This window comes from Carassius gibelio, chromosome B16 (genome assembly GCF_023724105.1).
Source record: "Carassius gibelio isolate Cgi1373 ecotype wild population from Czech Republic chromosome B16, carGib1.2-hapl.c, whole genome shotgun sequence".
In the NCBI taxonomy this organism is placed as follows: Eukaryota; Metazoa; Chordata; class Actinopteri; order Cypriniformes; family Cyprinidae; genus Carassius; species Carassius gibelio.
In genome coordinates this window covers 16,736,989-16,750,356 of record NC_068411.1, presented here as the reverse complement: position 1 = coordinate 16,750,356, position 13,368 = coordinate 16,736,989, and the positions used below count along the sequence as shown (strand labels likewise).

At 38.3% G+C, this 13,368-nt stretch overlaps 1 protein-coding gene across 3 annotated transcripts in view; it reads left to right on the top strand.

Annotated features, from left to right (window-relative positions):
* The first annotated feature begins 226 nt into the window (after positions 1-226).
* Positions 227-13,368, top strand: part of LOC127974582 (phospholipid-transporting ATPase ID) — a 42,031-nt gene continuing 28,889 nt past the window's right edge. For 2 of the 3 annotated variants that reach the window (XM_052577953.1, XM_052577952.1), the window contains exons 1-2: positions 227-431; positions 7,706-7,773. In XM_052577953.1, coding sequence (XP_052433913.1) covers positions 7,749-7,773 — 25 coding nt within the window. In that variant the 5' untranslated portion in view covers positions 227-431; positions 7,706-7,748. The remainder of the gene's footprint in view (positions 432-7,705; positions 7,774-13,368) is intronic. The other variant, XM_052577956.1, reaches the window with a different exon arrangement.

The following is a 13,368-nucleotide window of genomic DNA, read 5'->3' as shown; positions in this document are numbered from 1 at the left end:
ATTCATTTAAAATTGTATGTTAAACATTCTTTAAAACAAACAGTAAATTAAATTAATATGGATACATAAGCGTTCTTTTAACATACTGCAACAAGCAGATCAAATTCTGATTTATTTTTTCGCCTTTTATCTAACATTTAAAACATTTCTCTTGAGCAGTGCAAGGCTGAAAGTGGAAAACAGCAGATGCAGATACAAACACCGCCCCTCCACCGCCTCCCTCATTCTATTACTATGAGCAGCTGCTGGCCTATCGAGTCCGATACACTTTCACCTTTCAAGGATGTTTTGAGCGTCAAGCATCGCGTGCATCCGATACATAATCTATGTTGCATTAAGCCCGACGGAATACATGTAGAAAAGGAAAAGGATAACAGAGATGCCTGGAATCAACATTGCTTAACCTACAGGAGGAGCTGCTGATAATAAAGGTAACGGTGGTCTTATATCCGCTCACAATAAAAGCTTTACATTTAGTTCAAGACTCTACGTGCTAACAGATTGACAGTTACAAAATAGGCTTACTTAAATATCACTTTTTTTTAACTTCTTTTCAAAACTGTTGAAATAGATTAGTGAAACTCCACCACAGCGGCGTCCTGCGCATTACCAACCTGCTTTAACTGTTTTGTTGTTCTATTTATTTCGAATCTGCACCAATAAGCACGCAGCAGTAGGCTATATGAACAATATGGCCACCGAATGCAAAATACTATTTATTGTCACGGGCCTATTAAAGAACTTACACCAAGTTAAAATCATTTCTAAGTAATTTGTGAATGTCGAAGATCTGTCTTGTAGAGTCGCATCTCAACTCTGAAATATTTTTGAGCTGCGCATGTCTCAAGACCAAATGTGTATATATATATATATGCTTAAACGTTTATAACTGACATGTTACAAAATAGGTAAGAGTAAAAAATGCCATGAAAATGTTAATTCTATGTTCTATATCGTGTCCAGAGGCCTCACTTGTGTACCTTCAGAGACCCCTGGTTAAAAACCCTTAATTAAAACCCTAATTATTACTGTTAGTTATGTTAAAAAGAATATCAGACTATAGCAATGTTTTGTGGTTAGAGATATGGGTTCAGAATTTGGGTTAGGTATTTTCGTGTCATTTGTAATCTTAACTGATCCAGGGATTTAAGCTAGTTCTTGAAATTCCTTTGAGAGTAAAATTCTGACTGACAACCAAGAAATGTGCTTTGTTGTGCTTAAAGAGCCAACAATGTAATAATTCCCTAGAGAAAGAAAGCATGTTAACACCATGCAGAGGCATGACCAACTTATTTGTAATCTGTAAGAATTTTACTATTATTATGCATTTTAAAGGCCATATCTGTGTGTATGTGTGTGTGTACAAGAGTGAGTAATTTTCTGAATAGTCAGTCAGTACTCATTATTGTGGTTCTGGTTTGATGCTGATTTCCTACTCAACCTTTTAAGACTGCGAGTGTAAAAGATGGATAAAGAAATTAGGGATGCAACGATAAAATTTTTCAGAACCGATCCAAGCCGATACCGAAAATTCGGAGTATCCGCCGATACCAGTGCAGTTTTCTTTTTGAATCAATATAGAATTTCTATACTTCTCTATGTTGACCTGATCATCACTCTTTTGTGTTAAACAAAGACAACTTCATTTTAATTTAAAATAAAAAATGAAAAAATATATAATCATAATCTATGACAAATATACTATTATAAACTAGGTTAGTGGATAATTCAGCCGCAAAAGATACTCTAGATTCTAGAAAAATCACGAGTGTACAATAATTTGATCAAATCTATTGAAATATTTTATTTACAAATAGAAGTGAATAAGTCTAAATCTGATAAAATGTACACATTGCTCTTACACTCACCTAAAGGATTATTAGCAACACCTGTTTCTCATTAATGCAATTATCTTATCAACCAATCACATGGCAGTTGTTTCAATGCATTTATGGGTGTGGTCCTGGTCAAGACAATCTCCTGAACTCCAAACTGAATGTCAGAATGGGAAAGAAAGGTGATTTAAGGCATTTTGATCATGGCATGGTTGTTGATGCCAGACGGGCCGGTCTGAGTATTTCACAATCTGCTCAGTTACTGGGATTTTCACGCACAACCATTTCTAGGGTTTACAAAGAATAGTGTGAAAAGGGAAAAACATCCAGTATGCGTCAGTCCTGTGGGTGAAAATGTCTTGTTGATGCTAGAGGTCAGAGGAGAATGGGCCGACTGATTCAAGCTGTTAGAAGAGCAAATTTGACTGAAATAACCACTCGTTACAACCGAGGTATGCAGCAAAGCATTCGTGAAGCCACATTTGTGTAGAGGATGGGCTACAACAGCAGAAGACCCCACCGGGTACCACTCATCTCCACTACAAATAGGAAAAAGAGGCTACAATTTGCATGAGCTCACCAAAATTGGACAGTTGAAGACTGGAAAAATGTTGCCTGGTCTGATGAGTCTGGATTTCTGTTGAGACATTCAGATGGTAGAGTCAGAATTTGGCATAAACAGAATGAGAACATGGATCCATCATGCCTTGTTACCGCTGTGCAGACTGGTGAAGGTGGTGTAATGGTGTGGGGGATGTTTTCTTGGCACACTTTAGGCCCCTTAGTGCCAATTGGGCATCGTTTAAATGCCACGGCATACCTGAGCATTGTCTCTGACTAGGGATGCACTGGTTAAAAGGCCATAATTCGGAACTGTCCGGTTTTTGCTTAAAATACGCGATCGGCAATCGGATGGTTTTTGGTCTTTTTGCGGCCGATTTTTCCAGAAGTGCACCCGCGTGCACAGACTGCATTGTAATCATTCGCTATCATGTCATTTGTGTGGAAGTATTTCGAAATCTGTGCGCAGGACACGGACAGCCAATCAGCACTGGAAGTGCAGAGCTACACATCTGTGGCACATATAGCAGGAAAAGGACTGCACAAAATAAGAGTCCCTTTCCAGTGCTCACTGAAGCTGTGCGAGCGTACTGTACCTGTCCGCGCCATACATACACGGAGACAGTGAAGGGATGGTCAGCTCAACTTCTCACATGTTGGATGTGAAACGAGACGGACTAAACCATGACAGCTGAATTTATTTTTTTTATTTTTTTTGTAAAGTAGAACTTGCATACATGTTTGAAAAGCCAGAAGTAAACATCAGTTCTGTATAGGATGATTATTTTATTTTACCTTAAAATTATATCAACTGAATTTGATTTTAAAATCACCTGCTGTAGCACACTGAAAAATTGTTTCATTCATCCTATTAAAACAAATAAGGGTAATTTAGGTCTATATTTTTTTACTTGAGACAGTAGTTATTTATTTTTCATTGGCTCAAGTAAAAAAATACAGATGTGAATTATTACCTTAATTATGTTTTTTTTTTAATTGGATGAATGAAACACTTTGCATCTTTGTTTTATTCGTACCAACAATATTTAATATTAAAATTTAATATTTTTAATATTTTTAATATGATTTTAACATTTTGAAATAATATTTATATAGCATACTTTTATTTAGTCTCACTGGTAAAGACCTTGTTTTAAATTTAAAGCCAAATTTAAAAACTAAAATACTGAATGCTGATGCTGAATGTGTGTTGATTGTGGTGTTTGGACTATAGCACTATGCTGTTTTTGCCTTTAATTTAACATGGTCACAGTTAATCTTTTAATTTAAGGCCAGTTCTATGTAGTTGCAACCCAATTCAAAATCAAAAGCTAAATGCTGATGTTTTTACCATCTATGTTTGTATTGAATGTAGGCTAATTACTGTGCAGTTACTACCGTTAATTTCAGATGGTTACGGTTATTGTTTTTAATAGCCAAGCCAGTTTGGCCTATTAAATACCAAATAAACATCTTGTTTATGCACACTTTCCTTCCTTCTTGTTTGTTGCTTAAAGATTAAAAAAAAAAAATGGAAATCGTTATCGGAATCGGCCAGTTTGCTTGTTAAAAAAAAAACGGTATCGGAATCGGCCGTGAAAAATCATGATCGTGCATCCCTAATCCTGACCATGTCCATCCCTTTATGACCACCATGTACCCATCCTTTGATGGCTACTTCCAGCAGAATAAAGCACCGTAACAAAGCTCTAATCATTTCAAATTGGTTTCTTAAACATGAAAATGAGTTCACTGTACTAAAATGGCCCCCACAGTCACCAGATCTCAACCCAACAGAGCATCTTTGGGATGTGGTGGAACGGGAGCTCCGTGCCCTGGATGTGCATTCCACAAATCTCCATCAATCGCAAGATGCTATCCTATCAATATGGGCCAACATTTCTAAAGAATGCTTTCAGCACCTTGTTGAATCAATGCCACGTAGAATTAAAGCAGTTCTAAAGGCAGAGGGGGTCAAACACAGTATTAGTATGGTGTTCCTAATAATCCTTTAGGTGAGTGTATTTTTGTAAAATACATTCATGTAAAAACAAGTATATACATTTATATAGAAATATAAAAGAGATTTCTTTTAAATGTATAGCACAGCAATAAAGGCAGCAACATATCATAGATAGGACAAAACAAGAAAGATTATTAATAATCTTTAATTGTGTGGAAAAGTATTATAATACTAAAGGCGACAATATAGAGTGGCAAAGAGTGCTTATGCACATGCTGTGTGCAGAATAAAGAGCTTGAAACAACACAGAGTCACAGTGTGCAGGCTGCACAGCCCTACGAGTCCACGTAGAAAAGTTAGTACAACACACAAGCTGCTGTGCTAATGTACATCTTCAGTTCTCTCTTCACAGCAGTTCAGTCAGTGTACTGTTTGAGTAAATTAATTACTCCGGGATATTGGTTAATTAAAAAAAAAAAAAAAAAAAAGAATAACTTAAGTATTTGTGGATTAATGCTTACAGGAGATGCGAACCGCTTCAAACAATTCAGTCCTGTTTGGTGATCCTATTTTCAGTCCACATATGCTGATCATAAATTATAGATCATAAATCTCAAAAGCTTACTTGTTCAGTCTTACATGCCGTTATCTCTTGATTCAAATGCAAAAGCCACTTTCTGGTTTGCATTGTGTGAAGGCTGTGTGTGCATGCATGCTTGTAAAATGCACGTGAGAGAATGTGTGCTGAATGACGTTTGTCAGAGATGCTGAGTCAAATGATGTGCTTTACACCACTGCAGTCTGTTGTCAGCATGAAGATGTGTACTTGTCTGACTGTGTTTATATTCAACATGGTTTACAAATCTGGGTTATTTAGTGTCAAAACCAGCCTGTTTACGGAGTCTGTCCTTAAGTAGGTTTGTGTGTGTGTGTGTGTGTGTCTGTTGTGGGTCATTGGTTTTGACATGCTGGTGTAGAAGACTCCAGTCAGATACATGGTAATAGACTCTAATCACATGTGTGTTTGTGTGTGTGTGTGTGTGTGTGTGTGTGTCACTATCTATGCTTGACTATCTATGTGAGTGTGTGTGAATAGTCAGAATTAATCCATCTCACCTAAGCTAACCTTTAGTGTTGAACTAATGTACTGTGCTTTCTTTGCATCCCTGGATTCTATCATCTCTGGATTTGTTAATTTTTGTGAGAATATTTTTACCTGGAGCAGCAAATTTATTTATTTTTCTTCTGTTCTCAAGCATCCTCCAGCCGAACTCTTCCCAAACTCTTGAACAGTCTGCTTTGATTGTCTACTTAAAATTAAATCTTATTTATTGTGGGTATTAAATCTTATTTATTGTGGGTATTCAAAGCAACAGGTGATTGTCAATAATCTTCTGAGGGCAGCTCAGAGACCAAGAAAATATATCTCTGATGACTGTGCATGATGAGCCTTGCTGGTTAAGGAAATATTAAAGTCAGCATTAGAAAGATATTAGTAATTCACAGAGGAGATGCAATGGAGCAGGCAGGGCAGTTGCAAGCCAGTTATGATGACTGAAATTTCCATCAGGCAAAGTCAGAATGCCATAATGTGAGATTATATTTGGTTAGAGAGTCGGACTTGCATTTGAAGAGTTGTGAGTTCGAGTCTCGGCCGGCAGGAATTGTGTGTGTGTGTGTGGGGGGGGGGGGGGTGCATATACAGTGCTCTCTCCATCCTCAATACCATGACTTAGATGCCCTTGAGCAAGGCACCGAATCCCCAACTGCTCCCCGGGCGCCGCAGCATAAATGGCTGCCCACTGCTCCGGGTGTGTGTTCACAGTGTGTGTGTGTTCACTGCTCTGTGTTTGCACTTCGGATGGGTTAAATGCAGAGCACGAATTCTGAGTATGGGTCACCATACTTGGCTGAATGTCACATCACTTTCATGATTATGGACATAAGCACTGAAATCAAAGCATTGTGATGTTTTTTGAGAAAAGGTATGTTACTAAACTATTAGTAAGTGATACTGAAATTGGGGTATGATGTTATACTGATACTGATACAAATACTGATGTTACATGTTATGAATGATATTATATGGCTTTGTAAAAAGATTGGAAATTAAAACTTTTAAAACACTTAGGTCCGGTTTCACAGACAGGGCTAAACCAGGATTAGGCCATAGTTCAGTTAGGACATTTAAGTGATTTTTATTAACATTCCATAGAAAATAAACATTACTTGTGTGCATCTTAAGACAAAACAAAGGCACTGATATATTTCAATATCAGTCAGTGCAATTTCTTTCAGTTAAAACAGCTCAGATTTACACTTTAGTCTGGGACTAGGCTTAAGCCTGGTCTGTGAAACTGGGGGATAAAGTAATTTAGACATCACAATATTTTAATACAATACTAAACATACAAATTCCTTTTGAATCTTTCTATAGAAAATAGTATATACTTTTTTATATACTAGTATATACTAGTACTAGTATATAAACATAAGCGTTCAAAATAATAAAGGAAGGAACCCTCCACTGGTCAGATATAGAGCTCTTAAAGTTAACGATAGTTTGCTCACTAACTAAAAGATTTTCCAACAAAAAAAAAAAGAACACGAAAAAAACAATTGTCTATTCATGTGAATCTGCAGTATAACTTTACTTTCAGTTGAGGATATAGGCAAATATTTTGTACCTTTATGAACTATGTTGCCTGATTTATGGAATCTGTATTTTCGTCTTTTGTTTCATTAATAGTACTCCATAGATTCACACTAATATAGAAAAGAGCAATTTAGCCTCATATTCTATGAAACGTCTTAACAATTGAATGGTCTTCTTTCTGCCTTCATATTTCCTTTCTATCAGGCATAAGAGACAGAAAGCAGACAGCATGTGGCATCTTCAGAGATAAATTTATTGGAAACCAGACCTGCAGACATCTATGTGCTTCTGGAGCAGACCTAACCAGACTACTTTCTATCACTTAGCACTAGCATTTAGTCCTAATAACAATGATGTTTCCAGTTTGTTTCATAACTAATGTGTATGTGCAACCACTTTAAACAGTCTTATTAATTATCTTAATATTGGCATGATTAAAGAAAAAGAGATGGACAAATATTTGTCTAGGATTCACAACAGTCAGACATCAAGATTATGGCTGCTGGTTCATTAGCAGTGGCTTAGTTTTAGCTGACTGATCTGCATACTGTCGTAGTCAAGGCTTAAATGTCATTGAATTTCCTGAGTGAGCGTAAACTTGGTATGTCCCTTGTTTTACCCTTGAGATCCTGTTGACAATGTGGTTCTCTCTCTTTCTCGCTGTGTGTGTGTGTCTGCATGTCAATGTAGATTTTCCCATGGGACGGAGCGGCAAAATTTCAGAGGTGTGGAAATGTTCAGAAAGAGACCTCCCCCAGGTAAACAATAAGCTACCCTCCCTAAACACACACATACACAGACTTTTAAATGTAATTGCCATATTGTGCTCTGAATTTGAAATACACACTTTAATGTGTAGAGGAAGTCATGGCTGGTGTGTGTTCACTGCTGTGTTTGTGCACTTTGGATGGGTTAATTCTGATTATGGATCACCATACTTTGGTGTATGTCATGTCACTTTTTAATTTTATTTTAAACATTATGTATCAGCAAAATAATGTTTGTTAATATTCATTTTAGACGTCCCCTCAACACTCAGCTTTACCTTCACTCTCATGGCAACAGTGTTCATTTTGACAGCAAATTTTGATTTAGCTTTAGTAATGGTCTTAGTACTAAAAATTCAATTAAATTAAATGTATGCATTTAGCAGACGTTTTTGTCCAAAGCGACTTACAGTGCATTCAGGCTATACATTTTTACCTATCATGTGTTCCTGGGGAATCGAACCCCCAACCTCGGCGCTTGATAGCACAATGCTCTACCAATAGAGCTACAGGAACACAAAAGTAAAGTACTAAAGTACCATTTAGTTATTGTGTACAACACATGAGTTTAAAGGTTTAAAAAAACACACACACTATTTCCCAGAACAAACCCAAGGTAGCTAAAAAAAAGCACCTTCCTACATTCCATAAGAGGTCTGCACAATAAATCGCATTTCTTATCGCGATAGCAATTACGGATGGCACAATTACATAATCGTTCAAATCGGCAATTAATCGTTCAAAGTCCACTTATGTGATTCTGCATGCTTAAGATGTGTTTTTTTCTTTCTACATGTTATCTTAAATAGTTTTCCCATTATTTAAATTTTTGTTTCAGTATACAGTATTCAGTACATTATAATACCATTCAATACAGTATTTTTACTTTTTTATAATTTAAAGAAGAAACCAATCTGATGTATATAAGTTTTTCAGTTAGTGTTTTCAGCTTGTTTCTTTTCATATAAAAATATGTCTTGCAGTTGTATCAAAGTTGTATGTAAGGGAAGTCTTGGCCTAATGGTTAGAGGGTTGGACTCCCAATCGAAGGGTTGTGGGTTCTAGTCTCGGGCCGGAAGGAATTGTGGGTGGGGATAGTGCACGAACAGCTCTCTTTCCACCTTCAATACCACAACTTAGGTGCCCTTGAGCAAGGCATCGAACCCCCAACTGCTCCCCGGGCGCCGCAGCATAAATGGCTGCCCACTGCTCTGGGTGTGTGCTCACAGTGTGTGTGTGTGTGTGTGTGTGTGTGTGTGTGTGTGTGTGTGTGTGTGTGTGTGTGTGTGTGTGTGTGTGTGTGTGTGTGTGTGTGTGTGTACTGCTCTGTGTGTGGTTAAATGCAGAGCACAAATTCTGAGTATGGGTCACCATACTTGGCTGAATGTCACTTCACAATATTAATATTAAACAATGGTATAAACATTATTCAATGTAAATTGTCATAATCGTAATTAATAATCGCGATTAGATTAGATTGGATTAGATTCAACTTTATTGTCACTGCACATGTAGGTACAAGGCAACGAAATCCAGTTAGCATCTAACCAGAAGTGCAATAAGCAGTAAGTACAGAATATACAAGGTCTACAATAACTATACAGATAAGCATTATGGACATAATTTACAGATATTAAATACTATTAGCATGATATACAGATAGGTGTACTATGAACATACTATACAGATGGATTATGTAAAAGTATATGTACACTATAGGCAGAACTATGAACATAATTTACAGTATTGCAATGGACAGTAAAGTGCATCGAAAATATTTCAGTGTGCAAATGGATTAAACAGTGTTCCTGGATGAACAGACAGTAGTGCAAGTATAACAAGTTACTGTTTTTGCTTGTTGTGATTAAATAAATAAATAAGTCAGAGTGTTGAAGAGGGGGAGGAGTCTATGTGTGGTGTGGGGGGTGTTGAGGGGTGTCAGAGGGCAGAGTTCAGCAAGGAGACAGCTTTTGGGAAAAAGCTGTTCCTGAATCTTGTGGTCCTTGTCCGGAGGCTCCTGAAATGCCTCCCGGAGGGCAGGAGGTTAAACAGTCCATGGTCAGGGTGAGAGGAGTCCTTGAGAATGCTGCGAGCTCGACGTAGACAGCGTTTCCTCTGGATGTCCTCAAGAGCAGGAAGTGGTGTCCCTGTGATGCGTTGGGCAGTTTTCACCACCCTCTGCAGTGGCTTGCGGTCAGCCACTGAACAGTTCCCATACCAGACTGTGATGCAACTGGTCAGGATGCTCTCGATCGCACACCGGTAAAAGTTCACCAGGATGGATGAAGACAGCTGGTTCTTCTTCAGTGTCTTCTTCAGTGTCCTATATATATATATATATATATATACAGTACAGACCAAAAGTTTGGACACACCTTCTCATTCAAAGAGTTTTCTTTATATTTTTATTAAATATTTATTAAATTTATAAATTTATTAAATTTATAAAATATTATTTTTATTATCACACTGAAGGCATCAAGGGCTATTTGGCCAAAAAGGAGAGTGATGGGGTGCTGCGCCAGATGACCTGGCCTCCACAGTCACCGGACCTGAACCCAATCCAGATGGTTTAGGGGTGAGCTGGACAGCAGAGTGTGTTGCAGAACATAATGCAGCCCCATGTTTACTGCATCGTCCACAGACCTGTTTGCTCTGTAGGCAAACTGAAGAGGATCCAGCAAGGATCCAGTAATGTCCTTCAGATAGGCCAGCACCAGTTTTTTCAAAAGACTTTATGACCTCAGATGTTAGAGCCACAGGTCTGTAGTCATTTAGACCTGCAATTTTGGATTTCTTTGGAAGAGGATGATGGTTGAGCATTTGAAGCGGGAAGGGATTTTGCACAGCTCCAGTGGTCTGTTGAAGATCTGTGTGAAGATAGGGGCCAGCTGGTCAGCCCAGGATTTCAGACAGGCTGGTGTAACACAATCTGGGCCTGATGCTTTTTTCCTTTTCTGCCTCCGGAAGAACTGGCTCACTTCATCTTTGCTGATGTGAATTGAAGTTGTGGGGGAGAGGGGGTTTGCAGAAGGTGTGAATGGTCATGTGGAGAGGTGTTCAGGCTGGGTGTGGGGTGTTTCTTTCCACATCCAGATTGGTAGCAGCAGCTTCAAAAACACTCCAGTCAGTGAGGTCAAAACAAGCTTGTAAATCCTGCTTTGCTTCATTAGTCCATCTATTTACAGTCCTTAATATAGGTATAACTGATTTCAATTTCTGCTTGTAGGTCTTTATAAGATGTACCAAACAGTGATCGGACTTCCCCAAAGCTGCTTGTGGAAACGGGTGATATGCATTCTTAATTGCAGTGTAACAGTGATCCAATATATTACTGTCTCTGGTGGGACATGTAACATGCTGTCTGTATTTTGGCAGTTCACTGGAGAGATTTGCTTTATTAAAGTCCCGAAGAATGATTAAAAAAGAGTCTGGGAGTTGTTGTTCTGTCTCTGTGATCTCATCAGCGAGTTTCTGTAAAGCTGGAAGCTGGAAACTCTGTAGATTTGTAGATTTCCTACTTCCACTCAATTTAATTTCGCTTCTGTACTCAGTCTGATACAGCGTCAGAGCTTTCTGTTTGCCACCGGTCTGGAAACAGCCGGGCCAATCAACGAACAGAGGGCGGGCTGAGAGCCGTGACGTAGATGCTAAGCGCCGAGTTTTACATTGTAGGTTAGAGAAATCGAAAACCGAAACGACCGCGGAGATGGGAAACGAGACACGGGATGCAATTCGCTCTGTTATGGAGAACATTCAACTCTTTTTCAAACTGCAAAAGTCGTTTACAGCCATGTTCACTCCGGTATTTCGCTCGCAAAATCATGTGTTTACAACAGGTTTACAGATTTGAGTTCGATGCATGATGTCTGTGCTTCGATGCGGCTGTACAGGGGCATAACATACGTCATAACTAAACGTATCTGATTGGCTTACGGGTAACCAATGATTTTAAACTTCAGACAAGCGCCCCCTAGCGAGAGAGAAAACACTTCTCCATTATGCCATTCCAGACTCTGTCTACGAAGCAAAGTGAAGTAGCAGAGTCTGGCATTACCAGGCTAGCAGCAGAGTGTGAGAAATCTTTATTTGTCTGGGAGAGCAGAAGGAGTTTGTCCGTTTTGTTGGGTAGAGAGAGTAGGTTCGCCAGATGGATGCTAGTCAACGGCGTTTGAAATCTGCTCTTCTTGAGTCTTTTATTGCTGGTTTGATGTGCTCACCAACAGCCGGTTAATGGCCATTTCAATCATATTTTACCTCCAAAGATATTCTGGTTGTTTCATAAATTTCAGTGCACTTGGTTTTGGTGACCTGCAGTGGGACTTCTCCTACGACGAACATCAAATTGTCTTTGTTATTCAGTCAGATTTAATGCTAGAGAATTCTTATAACGTCGAATAAAGTCCCGAACTAATGTAGAACTAAGGACAAGTTTTCTTGAGTGCACCTCTTTTTAATGCATCTTGACTGCTGTACAGTCTGACAATAATGACAACTGAGTGTGACATGATCATCATCTTTGTACAGTCTGACAATCCTAAAGGAATTAAAAAAATAATAATAATAATCGCACAATGTGAGCCTGGTTTAAGGCCTATAAAATGCAACCTCGTTGTCCTCTCCTTGAACTTGTCTATCTGATTTAATTTGCCTGTATTGTGTTATGTGGTGCAGTCAGATATGAACAAAAATGTGTGGCGTATGCTTGACGTTGCTAAAAAGACATTATTTGGTGTAATGCAATGTGTTTATGTGGTTTCAAGTAAAAAAAAACACATCGTTTTCCATATAATGTACATTATTGTTGCTCCTCTTTTCCCCGCCTTTCTGAAACATGTTGATTTTTAAAAAAGCACATTGTTATATAAAAGCAAGGTATACGCTGATAGGCCAGCTATCCAGTGCATTGTGATTGGCTAAATGCCTCAAGCGTGTGACGGACATATTAAGCCCCTTACCAAACTGTGGTGCCGTCTCCCAGCACAATGAGACTAGACCAATAAAACCCATTACACATGAGGCATTTGTTACATCCAGTGGGGACATAATTACTGATTATAATGACTTGTAATGACTTTTTACACCTTGCATTATGTATCATGCTGGGTAAACAAAACCATGTTTGCATTTGTGATCAGACAAACTACAAATAATAAGCACTACTCTACAGTACTGTGCTCAAAATTTACATTTGAATTATCAGTGGCAAATTCACTGAAATAGGCCTCATTCTCCATAAAATGTGCTGCACACATCTGTATATTTGGGTTGAACTGTTCTGGAACCAGTGTTGTAGTCAAAACCAGCTCATTCAAGTCCGAGTCCAGATCGAGTCCAGAGAGAGTTGAGTCCGAGTCAATACCGAGATTGGGTCTGAGACGAGACCTAAAGAAATCTTTAAGAGTATGTAAAATGTTTTGTGGAAACAATACAATTGGTACCATACTCAAACAGTATATAAAATGTAACATGGCATGTACACTGTATTTTATTTATTTGATTAAAGTGACGTGAAATTCAGCCAAGTATGGTGAGCCATGCTCAGAATTTGTGCTCTGCATTTAACCCATCCAAAGTGCACACAAA